Here is a 13,684-nt window from a genome sequence, read left to right as displayed (position 1 = left end):
TCTACATATAGTATTGGTCATTGGGAAGTATACAGACGTTTTCAGGGGGAATTTTTTCTGGTTGGGGGGGGGCGTTAATAGGTTACGTAGGAGGATCTTTCCATGGAGGAAGTTTTCAGTGGAAAAGGGAATTCTTTTTTGAAGGAATTCATTTTTAAAACGATCAGAAATTAAATAAAAAACAAGTTTTTACAACTCAAAGTAACAAACAAAATTAAAACTTAAAACGAACATAAATTATTGCGTATATGAGGAGGTTTGCCCCCTAGTCAATACCTCGCTCTTTACGCTTACGTTTTTTTATACTACTTTCAAAAGAGTTTTTTATTCTAAAAAACGTCCTTTGTGATTCAGGGGTGATTCTAAAAGAGTTAGAACAAAATTCGAACTGTAGCGTAAAGAGCGAGGTATTGACATGGGGGCAAGCCTCCTTATATACGAAATATTTTATGTTCATTTAAGTTTTAATGTTGCTCCCTACTTCCATTTGAAAAAAACTTGTTTTTTTAATCTTATGAAGACTCTACGTCTGTGCAGTTATACAGTAGATCTTCTTAAATTACCAAAGACCTTGTAAACAATATCTGATTGTACAAATTGGCTGAGTGGAAACTTGTATAACATATATTATATATTTATTATATATTATACATTTATATATTTTAGAAAATTGTGAAAAATATGGAATTGAATTTTTTATTTAGCTATGCAGCTGTTGGTGGTAGGAGGTGCCATATACAAAGGAAACGTGGGTTAAAAGTGAGTGTAAATTAAGCTAAAAAAAAAATGTGGCACCTAACAGCTTTGGAAGAAGAAACTTTCCCTTAAAGGTGTAGTTGTCTGAGGGAATCAACAGAACTTTAGTGTTTTACGGACCAAAAGATAAGTAGTATATTATTAGTTACTTTTTCTTATTAATTTCCGCAGCTAATAGTTTATTTACTTTACGTGGCAGCACTAACAAAGTGGAGTACTTCCTAAAAACCTTATAATTTTGAGACAACCAAAAGAAAAATATTAAAAAAGTATGCTTTTTAGGTACTAATAGACCAAAGACGGGTAAAGGGAACAAAAAAAAATATTTTTATATCGTTGGTACTTTGAAGACTGGTTGCATATTTGAACCTAATTGAAAAAAAAGTACTGAAAATTCCAGAAATATTGATATAGCATGGCCAGGAATAAAAAACAAAAATTCATATATAATGTAAATACGAAAAATGTCGAAAACATCAAAATTTTATTAAAACCAAAAAAGATGGACATTATTGTCAAGAAATAAAACAATGGAATAAAAAAAATGCATAACACGGTTGATCTAAGAGGAAAAGATAAACACAAAAATTGTGGTGATGGGTTATAATTGCTTCTGCTGTGTATAGAACAAACCCTTCATTGCGCAGCGGCCACTGTGCCATATTACATATGGCACACTGCCATATTACATATGGCTGCGGTGAATAGTCATCTGCCTCTTAGTATACTTTTTGAACATTTTTCCTTGTTAATGGATCTACTTCTTTTTCAAGCCGTCCCGCGGATGCCAAAAGTATATGCAAGGATCGAGAGGTTATTTCTTTATTTTAACTTTATGAAACTTAAATTTAAATTTTGTCCTTTTGTCTTAGCACCAATAAAGCTTACTCTTAAATGAGTACAAATCATGGCTTTTCTTCTCCTCTGTAATGTTTATTCCAGATTTATCCACTATTGTCATTCAATGTTCAAAGAGAGAACTTACCCAGCAGTTTCTGTGAATTTAACAGATGAAGTCGGCTGCCTTCCAAGAGTCATTTTGCTTTTGTTCCTCCCACACTTGTTGCACTTCAATGCTGAAATCATACTCGATCGAAAATTACGAGACATGAATCCATAAATTACAGGGTTGACACAACTGGAATTAGAAAGGAAATATTCGACATTAAAAAACAGGAGATGCTTTCAAAAATAGCTTCCTTTCGTGTTGACAATAACTTCCTTAGAAATTGCATCCAAAGGATGTTCTTTCGTTTATTTGATAGTTAGATGTGACAGTTTGACTGCACATTAAACTGGCCGTTAACTTCTACGTCCCATAAATATAAATTGAGAAAAGATAGAACTTCAAACTTGGAAAATAAATAACCCCAAGATATTGCAAATAATTTGGAGACCCAGGTGCACATAGCATCTTTTGATTTACTCAGGTATTCGTGCCGTTCCTGAGTATATCCTTAGGAAACTGTGGTAATCTAGGCCAGCTACCGCTCCCTAAGAGCTTTTCTACTAAAACTGTATGCAAAATACGGCTATCTCACATAATTTACGGTTAATGTCCCTCGTGCTTTCTGGGTGCCGTTGATCCCAAAGGCATACTATTAGGTATAAATTTTGTTTGGTTTTATTCATGTCTTTTAGTTTTACTGCTGATGATGAACTCTGTATATGTGTTCGAAATATCCAGTTAAATTTTATATTTGTTCACTGTCAATAAAAAGGTTTCATCCCTATTTTGAACTGTTTTACTTTCCTTAGGACACTGTGGTAATCTAGGCCAGCTACCGATCCCTAAGAGCTTTTCTACTAAAACCTATATGCAAAATACGGCTATCTCACATAAGTTACGGTTAATGTCCCTCGGGCTTTCTGGGTGCTGTTGATCCCAAAGGCATACTAATGATGTTTTTGTCATTTATAAGCAAATCGTCATGTCACAATGCTGTTGGAATGTCTTAGGGCTTAGTGAGTGGGGAGGGCTGAGTAGCTAAATAGAGCAGAAGGGGGCTGGTTGCCCTACAATCACTTTTTCCTCTTAATAAGGACACTAGCAGTTAACACTTCCAATCGAATGAGCCTCCTCAGAATTTTCTACAACCAAACCTTCCACAAGATATAGCAGGGGAATAAAAGAAAACTTAATAAACAAATACATAGAAGGCAAATGGTTCCTTATTTAGGCAGTGCCACAGCACTACCTCTGATCATCTGTGCACAGTAAGTAGCCTTATGTTAGGTAATTCTTTGCATTTTGGAGTTAGAACTCACAGGCAAAGAAGATATAATTTGGTTATGAGCTGCTAATTTACTAGTGACAAGCTCTGGCTATAAGCATAGTCCTAAAAATATAAGTAAAAATGAACTAAATAGCAAATCGTTGCACACAAAACTGATAGTGACGAACTTATAGATTGATTAAAAACATGTTTTTATTAAGATTTTTATTCCCAGTGTTGCTGTAGCTGGAGTCTTTTCAACTGTATCAGCCTTAGATAGCTCAGAATTTGCCAAGTAGGTGCATATATGGTGGAAGTAATTCAAAACATTGTTAATAAGATTTTCAAAGTCTTATCTCCGTACCTAAGAATAATCTTGGTTCTCCACAACTCCCTCCTGCAAGTAATATGTTAGCTTAGCTCTTAATGCAGGACACTAGCTACTTAAAATGTCTTATTCCTATTAAAATAAATCATCAGTAGCCTACATAGAGGTTGCATTCCTTTGATTAGCTTTGAATAGCACCAAAGAAATAAAATAAACACAAGCCAAAAATAAAAGCCGATGTAATTATCACACGTATGATTCTGACGGTTATGTCTCTTGAAGCAATTTCGGGTAATACCATTAGAATATAATCAATAAAAGCCAATGAAGTTATAACAATTGAATTAATTTGAAGCCAAGGTCTTCAAAATATAAGCCAATTATTTTGTCACGTATTTATGGCAGAAGTTTTATTCTTTTAAGTAACTTTGAATAACACCAATAAAATAAATACAAGCCAAAAATAAAAGTCAATGAAGTTATCACACGTATTATTCTGACGGTTATGTTCCTTGAAGTAACTTCGGATAATACCAACAGAATACAATCAATTAAAGTCAATCAAGTTGTGACAATTGAATTAAATTGAAACCCAAAGCCTTCGAAAAAAAAGTCAATTATTTTGTCACGCGTTTATGACAGAGTTTTCATTTCTTGCAGTAGTTTTGAATAATGCCACAAATTTCAAGTCTGTATAACACTTACTGTGAAACAAGCTTTTTAATTCAGTAAATATAGAAAAATATAAAATAAAAATATAAATAAAATATAAAAAGGAAAAAAAAAATATATATATATATAAATATAGTAAAAAATATAAAAATACAGTATAAACATATTCAATGATTTATTTCAAAATTATTTATCGACGTAATCATACTGATTTATTAATAAGAAAATTAAATCAAACAGTTCGTGGTAACGAACTGTAGTAAGGAGCGATCCGGCTCAATAGTAACCAAAACTCTAAAAAATTGAATTTTGATATCAATAGCTACATCAAAAGAATCGCATTTTAATGCTGATTTTAAATATATAAGTTTCATCAAGTTTAGTCTTAGCCATCAAAAGTTACGAGCCTGAGAAAATTTGCCTTATTTAGGAAAATAGGGGGAAACACCCCCTAAAAGTCGTAGGATCTTAACGAAAATGACACCATCAGATTCAGCGTATCAGAGAACCCTACTATAGAAGTTTCAAGCTCCTATCTACAAAAATGTGGAATTTTGCATTTTTTGCCCGAAGACAAATCACGGGTGCGTGTTTATTTGTTTTTTTTTTTTTTTTTTTTTTTTTTTTTTTTTTCCCAGGGGTCATCGTATCGACCAAGTGGTCCTAGAATGTCGCAAGAGGGCTCATTCTAACGGAAATGAAAAGTTCTAGTGCCCTTTTTAAGTGACCAAAAAAAATTGGAGGGCATCTAGGCCCCCTCCCACGCTCATTTTTTTCCCAAAGTCAACGGATCAAAATTTTGAGATAGCCATTTTGTTTAGCATAGTCGAAAATCATAATAACTATGATTTTTGGGGATGACTTGCTCCCCCACAGCCCCTGGGGGAGGGGTTGCAAGTTACAAGCTTCAACCAGTGTTTACATATAATAATGGTTATTGGAAAGTGTACAGACGTTTTCAGGGGGATTTTTTTGGTTTTGGGGGTAGGGTTGAGGGAGGGGGCTATGTGGGAGGATCTTTCCTTGGAGAAATATGCCATGGGGGAAAAAATTCAATGAAAAGGGCGCAGGACGAATCTGGTCACGTTAGAAAAAAATGTCAAATTAAGAGCTTAATATACAATGCTGGGTGTTCGGAGCCTCTCTATTATGGAGTATAATTTGAAAATAACACAACTATACGAGCGATAAAACATGTATACCAGAACCATAACTCAACTAACGAAAGAACTGCTAAGAGATAACACAACTATAAAGCGAAAACAGGTGAAAACTAACGGGAAAATAAACGAACTAAGAGGTGGAAGGGGCCCAGAGAAAAAATATAATCCTTTTTCAATTTTGAGCCTAACTTCCGCAAAGGAGTAATAATGTCAGAAGCCCCGAAATACCGAATTATTTTCTTTTCAAACACTTCGTGGTAAGGAACTGTAGTAAGGGGCGACCCGGCTCAATAGTAAACGAAACTCTAAAAAACGGAATTTTGATGCTAAAAGATACATCAAAAGATTCAAATTTTTACGCTGATTCCAAATATTAAGTTTCAATTAATTTAGTCTTTGTCATCAAAAGTTACGAGCCTGAGAAAATTTGCCCTATTTTGGAAAAAAGGGGGAAACATCCATTAAAAGTCACAGAATCTTAACGAAAATCACACTATCGCATTCGGTATATCAGAGAACTCTATAGCAAAAATTTCAAGCTCCTATCTAAAAAATGTGGAATTTTGTATTTTTTGCCAGAAGACAAATCACGGGTGCGTGTTTATTTATTTGTTTGTTTTTTTTTGTTTTTTTCCCAGGGGTCATCTTATCGACCAAGTGGTCCTAGGATGTCGCGAGAGGGCTCATTCTAACGGAAATGAAAAGTTCTAGTGCCCTTTTTAAGTGACCAAAAAATTGGAGGGCAAATAGGCCCCCTCCCATGCTCATTTTTTTCCAAAAGTCAACAGATTAAAATTTTAAGATAGCCATTTTGTTCAACCTAGTCGAAAACCATAATAACTATGTCTTTGGGAATGACTTACTCCCCCACAATCCCTGAGGGAGGGGCTGCAAGTTACAAACTTTGACCAGTGTTTACATATAGTAATGGTTATTGGGAAGTGTACAGACGTTTTCATGGGGATTTTTTGGTTTGGGGGTGGGGTTGATGGGAGAGGGCTTTGTGGGAGGATCTTTCCTTTGAGGAATATGTCACGGGGGAAGAAAAATTCAATGAAAAGGGCGCAGGATTTTCTAGCATTACTATAAAAAAAAACAATGAAAAAATAAACATGAAAACGTTTTTTCAAATGAAAGTAAGGAATAGCATTGAAATTTAAAACGAACAGAGATTATTACGCATATGAGGGGTTCTAAAAATACTTTAGCATAAAGAGCGAGGTATTTAGGAGGAGATAAATACCTCGCTCTTTATGCTAAAATATTTTTAGTGATTTCAACTATTTATTCTACGGCCTTTTTGATTCAGGGGTCATTCTTAAAGAATTGGGACAAAACTTACGATTTAGTGTAAAGAGCGAGGTATTAACGAGGGTACAAACCCCCTCGTACACATAATAAAAATATTAGAATATAAAAGTTTGTTACGTAAGTTAATTCTTAAGTTACGTATATTTTTTACTAATAAAAACGTTCGTTGAATATTAAAAGTTCTAGTAGCCTTTTAAAGTAACCGAAAAATTGGAGGGCAGCTAGGCCTCCTTCCCCACCCCTTATTTCTCAAAATCGTCTGATCAAAACTAAGAGAAAGCCATTTAGCCAAAAAAAATTAATATACTAATTTCATTTCAATAATTTATGTGCGGAGAGCCAAAATCAAACATGCATTAATTCAAAAACGTTCAGAAATTAAATAAAAAAAACTAGTTTTTTTTAACTGAAAGTAAGGAGCGACATTAAAACTTAAAACGAACAGAAATTACTCCGTATATGAAATGGGTTGTCCCCTCCGCAGTCCCACGCTCTTTACGCTAACGTTTTTAATTGTTTTAAAAAGTAGAATTGTGGCAAAGAGTCAAACTTTAGCGTAAAGAGCGAGGGACTGCGGAGGGGACAACCCATTTCATATACGGAGTAATTTCTGTTCGTTTTAAGTTTTAATGTCGCTCCTTACTTTCAGTTAAAAAAAACTAGTTTTTTTTATTTAATAATTAAAAGGATACTACTTAAGAGGAAAAAAATATCAACTGCTTAAGCTAAACAACCATTATGGATTTGTGTTTTGGCAAAAGAATCATTACTATTTGGCTACTTCTGGTAAAGCTTTATTCCGTCTAATTTCCGGAAGGCAATGTTACATATTCTATTATCTTTTGGAGATTCTCGCATAGTTCCATCAGTAGCTTAATCTTGGAAAACTTATTATTAGCTAATAGACAAAGGGAAAATACCACAGAGGGTCCTTAAATGTGAGTTTTCTCTTTACGGGCCATTTTAATGAGTTGAAACTACTTTTTCCATTAACTCATGTAATTTCCCAAGAGCTAAAGCCTTATTAGACAGGTGGAAATTAATTTAGGGTGTTCTGTTGTCATATTTTCGCAAAGCCCTCTCTATATATGTTTTTTCTCATTCTAACACTGAAAAAGCAGAAAAGAAAGAAAGATGTTTCAAGTTAAATTAGCTTTTGCTTTGTATTTCCAAGAGTTTACTAAATTTTCAGTAGGCCTAGAGTTTTAAGCTTTTTTTAGTATACAGCCACGTTACCAATGAAACATAAATATTCCCCATCTACAATTGACTATACTGATCTTTTACATAGTTTTCTGTTAATTACAAAAGCACGTAGATGTGATGAATTCCTGATGTTAATACCATAATCTACTGCAGGGATATAAAAAATGCTGTTTTCATAAAAAAATGATTTTGTTTAAAAAATTATTTTTTAATTACAAAATGTTTTTAACCACATCCATTTCCTTTAAAATGAGCCATTAAACATGTTTCTACGACGTTCCATTGCCAAACTATCGGAGGAGGAAAAGAAAGAAAGAAGAAAAAAAGACACCGTGTATGCAGAATATCGTGGATGTAGCCCCTTTTCTTGATTTTCAAGCCAATATATTTCCCTTGTTGTTCAAGCCAAGCCACTGTAAGTTTCTTATATAAGGGTTTCGGACAAGGCGGTTCTAATAGTGTACTTCTTGTTTTGATCTGACTCTATTTTAGGAGTTAAGGGCTATCTTATTTCTTACTAATGTACTTAATCATCTTTTATTAGGCTGCTAACTACCGTTGCAACCCAGATTAGGCGGTACTCAAAAAATTAAATGAAAATTAGAAAAAAATTTGAGATAATAATTTATTTTTAACTGACGAATCCTTATTGTACCATGCATGGTGAAATAGAATATAATTGATTTTGGAACAAATGGAATAAACTTGAATTAATGGAATAAACTGGTTCAATATAAATTTACACAAATAGAAACATATATTTCGTAAAAAATAGAAAAAGTTGGGAATTCAGTTTTTCATGGTGACGGTGAAATTCAGTCTTTGTTGGTGGTATGTGGCAACTTAAAAAAAAAATAAATGTGTGAAAATTATCAAAAAATAATCTGAAAACACACGGCACCAAAAAGCCTGAGAAGATATGGCTTTCTTTTTAAGGTGTAGCTATTTTAAGGAAGTAAGAGATTGTTGATATTTATGTTTTACAGATGAAAAACGTTGCCAAACCTTGATAACAAGTTTTCATTACTTAATTTAATTATTCATCCTGGCAGCGCTGACAAAATTTGGTACGGTCCAGAAACTCATTATTTTTACACAACCAATAAAATCTTACAGTTTTCACCTTTTCATATGGTTTGACCTAAGATAACCTAAGATGGGCTGAGGGTGCGGAAATTTATCGTTAATAGTAATTCAAACTGAAATAATTCAAAACTTTCAAAAGTCGACTATTGGGAAAGCCCCTAAGCTGCGTCACCGGAGTTGACGACCAAAAAAATACATATTAGTCACGTTTGGGATGCCTGAAATCGACCAACTTTTACAGATTCTAGTTCTTTATTCAATTCATACAAGGAGCACAAAGAATATTTTACTCGGTTTTGAATTATGTTTTCAAAGTTAATTTATTTTAGTTTAGTTCTAAAATTCTGCTTAAGAGATTTGTAAGAACGTCGAGATTGCCCCTTAAACAAAATATCACCTGTGAAGGAACTCTTGAAATATCTGTGACGACCTTATCCCTACCCAGTAGAAAAGAGATGAGCGCATCTCATTGCCCTGAATTAAAAACATGGGCCGCCACTTCAATAATTTTACAAATAAAAATTGACAAACAATTTAACTGTGATCGAGTTTTATTCATTTCCTCTAAAAGTGAAATGAATTGCTTCCTAGTTGGAAAACATTATGATCAACGATGAGGACGAATGAAAGGCTTCACTACGCTGTTAAAAGCGAACAACTGAACGATTATTTCAGTGGAACAAATGGGAGATACAGCTCTTGGACAAATAAAAAAGCAGGTTTTTTTAACTGAAAGCAAGAGGTAACATTAAAACTTAAAACAAACAGAAATTATCCTGTATATGAGGGTGTTTGCCCCCTCTTTAACCTTTCATTCTCTACGTTGAAGTTGTTTAGTGGTTTAAAACAAAATCCTTATTCCAAGTCAACAGCCCTTGAGATCATGAAGATCCAAAATGCTATAACCTATGCTTTGATCAAATATCAGAGGACATTAATAACGAGCAAGATGAACTGATAGCATTCGCTGACGACACTACAATCACCTGCTGCGGACTCGATATGCCTTCACTCCAGCGGAAGCTTGAAAACATCATGGAAGAGACCTATCTGTGGATGGATGCCAACAAACTTGTCATCAATGTCGATAAATCTTGCATCCTATTATTTTCTTGGGTAGGAACCCTTCATTCGGAAACAACAGGAATTGTGACGTTTCATGGAAAGTTTCAACGACCAGCAAATAGATGTGCAAAATATTTAGGAGTAATAGCAGATGAAAACCTTTCTTTCCTTCCTGACATCCATCCTGTAGAATTAAAGCTTTCAAGGAATCTGGGTTTCATGAAGAAACTCAAGCACACATTTCCACGTAAAACCCTTACCCTTCTCTACAATGCACTCATTAAACCCCACTTACATTACTGCGCAATGGCATGGCAGTCGACGTTCAAATCCTATCTGAAAAAACTGGATTCCATCCACAAGAATGCCTTGAAGATCATCAAACACACAGAAGATTATCTCTCGCTGAAATCGCTGTTTAAGCTTTCCTGCTTGGTTTTTGCTTTCAGATTCCTCTTCGGCTTGCTTCCTCCGCCTTTTAGGAATCTATTCCGTTTGCAATCCGAACAGCATCTTCCAATTACAAGACTGTCTGCATAGATCGATATTCAACATACACCAACAGTGAAGTTGGATTTTTTCGCCTGACATCGTCTGTGCTAAGGCTTAATAGGACCTCCCTTGGTTCTTTCAAAAAGAGAATAAAAAATTATCTTATTTTGAATTAGTTTAGTTTTAATGATGATTCTAAATAGAAAAGTGATTTTAGCTATTATTGACTTTTTTGGTGTGGGGGTTGGAGTGGTTTCCTCCTGGATGAAGAGAAGGGGACTTGTAAGGCTGGTTTTGTTGGTGGGGGCCATGGTTGTATTGAGGAGTGGAGGGAGTGTGTATTTATTGTTGAGGTGATAAGGAACTCAGCATGCATTTTTTGCGTAGAGTTGAGAGATTATGTATGTTATGACTGTTATAATTTTTATTAACAAACCCGAATGAACTGAACTGAACTGAATTCTGCAGTTTTTCTTAAAGAATTAAGACAAAAAGTCAAGCTCGAGCGTGGAGAGTGAGGAGCATAGGAGTGGCTAGCCCCCCTCATATACGGAATAGTTTCTCTTCGTTTTAAATTTCAGTGTCTTTCCTTACTTCTGGTTGAGAAACTTATTATTCCTATTTAATTCCGTTTTCCCTAAATCCGTAATGCCAAGTATAATTAAATATCCGACTATATCTTAAAAAAATGAAATAATTGTTCAGTTGTTGGCTTTTGCAAACGTAGTGAATCATGTCTTTCGCTTACATTGTTGATAAAAAAAGAATTGCAACTATTGAAGCAATGATTTCAAGTCATGCCCAGACCTAATTAAAATATAAGATAGGCTACCCGCCCCAAAAACTCCCGATTTCTCGCTTTAAACTTTCTTATATCAACAATTGTCAAATGATCAGTAGCGTCCCGCTTTTTCAGGTTTTCTGCTTAAGAATTAAAAAGTTAGATTGTAATCAAATCTTGCACAAAATTCGAATATTTAGTCAAAACGTTGGATGATAAGCAGTTTTGTCGAATAAGTTCTTAATAATATTTTTACTACCAAATTTTGGGTTGATGGAGGGGGGCATTGCTTTTATGGTTAGAAATTCTCCCTGATCTTTGATCTTCTACTTGGCTGAAGCCAGTACAACTTCTACAATAGGGTTCTCCTATGTTTAAAATATTGTGTCCATATGTTTAAATACATAGAAAATTATACATAATAAGGAAAGAGACACATTGCCATTAAAAATTGCTGAAACTTAAGCTTCTGGTAACACTTGCCAATCCCTCCCTTCAATAAATTTCATAGTGAGGCTCATGATGCCCGCGTCGACTCGTCTGCCTCTGTGCCGGTAAGTTTGTGGATGTAATATTTTATTATAGATAGAATAATATCGTCTCAATGAAAGGGGCACTATTACTCCTCCCTCCAATACTACTACTAAGGGCGTCGGCCAAAAATATAACAAGAATCAAGAGGGATTAGATAGCAATGTCTCCCTTCCGCCTAAAAATCATTGGATACACAACTAAAGACAAAATTACAGTTAGAATATTTAGGCATTATCAATCAATCTTTGAGGCATCTTCCCCCAGCCACTGCCCCAAATCTGTTACCCCTCGTTCATAGTAGCTTTTGCGTACTTACACATCACTGTATAAAAAATTATCAAACTGAAAGACAATCAGTTTAGTTAAATGAAAGTTTAAAACAAATTTCAGAAATATTTCTGCAATAAGAAGATAAGTATCACAACGCAGCACCTTTATTTAGGCTTAGCCTATTTTGAGGGAGACGAGAGATTATTTTCTACACTTCCCTCTACCCCTACTTATCTGAAGGTTCATCAAGAGTTAGACAATTTGGGTCTCGAAATGTGGTGTTTTAGGCATCGTGCATCCTCCTGATTCCACAATGAAAAAAAAGAAATATGAGGCCAAAATTCCATAACCTTGGGATGGGATCCTACAACTTCCTCAGTAGAAGTTTCTAATATGCAGAATCTAGCTGTGTTTTCATTGAGATCACTTGCATTTTTGAGAATGTTTACTCCATTTTTGAAAATGAGGCAATTTTTTTTCGTTCTGGTAGCTTTTGACTTGTAAAATTAAACTTAAGGAATTTTAGATATTTGGAATCAGAATCAAATACTGATCCCTTATGAAAATTCTGTTTTTTTTAGTTTTTTCGCAAAATTCTTTTTTTTTTTAGAGTTTCAGTTAGTATTGGCTGGAGACACATCTTATTTACAATTCGTTGTCACGAACTATTTAAAATATTTCATTCAAATGGTCTGACTGGGTGACTGAACGAAAAAATATTTAATGAAGCGCTTCGCGATGCAATGAATAAATTGCTTCAGTGCATCAGTCGCAATGTAGTTGTTCGGAAAGTTCCCTTTTGTAGTTTTGACTTTAGAAACGCTGTACTCACTTTTAAGACTCCATACATACTTGGCTATCCCCTTTATTTGTTTACAGTGATGTTTTAGTGTTAGTTATGTCTAGTCTAGATATAATAATCTTTTGTTCCATGAGGAACTATAGTCGCATACCATTTACAAGAAGATGGACCAGAATTTAACCCTGAATCCAGAAAACTTTGGTAATAATGTTAAAATTGACAGAGGGGAATGGTATAAGAAAGCCAATACGGCTTGATTAGTGTTTCAGACAATTATTTCCACAATATATGTGACTGCATTTTCCCATCGTAAGTACCTGCCCCCCTTTAGACAAATCGATGTTCCTGTTTCGAGTTACTAAATTCAAGGTGATGAAAGTCGTTACGCTTGTGGAATGCGGCAATTCGGAAGCAATAGAAAGTTTTTTTTTCTAACCTTGTGAAAGTCGCTCTGCCTGATATTAAGACAGTATTTGCATATATATTGAATTTAATATTTCAGACAGGTGCCTTTCCCACCTCTTCTAACGGTTCAAAAGCTATTGCTCAACATAAAAGGGATGACCATAATTTTCTGTCTAATTACCACCCAATTTCAATGCTGTCTGTGTTTTCAAAAATTGTAGAAAGAGCGTTATATAATCGGACGTACAATTTATTTTTGAAGAGTCAGAATTGTTTTCGAAGCTTTAATTTGGTTTCTGGAAGATACATGATACTGATCATCCTATGATCATTCCTCACCAGTTTGTAGATGATTGTCTTGACAAAGAAGAAATTCCTGCAAGCATGTTCCTCGACATTGAAAAAGCGTTCGGCACAATTTCTCATTTGATATTAATTTTTTTAAGCTTAATAATTCGGAGCTTCGTGGGAAAGCATTAGATTTAGTAGAATCATATCTTCCTGAGAGAACTCAAGTTATTCTAATTACTTATTCTGATTTTTCTTTCTCACCACTATCTTCGTAAGTTGGTGTCTCTCAGGGTTCAATTACGGGTC

At 34.5% G+C, this 13,684-nt stretch overlaps 1 protein-coding gene across 4 annotated transcripts in view; it reads right to left on the bottom strand.

Moving 5' to 3' along the window:
- The window catches only part of LOC136026295 (QRFP-like peptide receptor), a 223,260-nt gene that overhangs the window by 37,699 nt on the left and 171,877 nt on the right, over window positions 1–13,684 (bottom strand). For all 4 annotated transcript variants that reach the window (XM_065702715.1, XM_065702720.1, XM_065702729.1 and 1 more), the window contains exon 7: window positions 1,742–1,894. In XM_065702715.1, coding sequence (XP_065558787.1) covers window positions 1,742–1,894 — 153 coding nt within the window. The remainder of the gene's footprint in view (window positions 1–1,741; window positions 1,895–13,684) is intronic.

Source organism: Artemia franciscana, chromosome 1 (genome assembly GCF_032884065.1).
Source record: "Artemia franciscana chromosome 1, ASM3288406v1, whole genome shotgun sequence".
In the NCBI taxonomy this organism is placed as follows: Eukaryota; Metazoa; Arthropoda; class Branchiopoda; order Anostraca; family Artemiidae; genus Artemia; species Artemia franciscana.
Note: the sequence above shows the minus strand (reverse complement) of the source record. Positions and strands in the feature narration are given on the sequence as shown.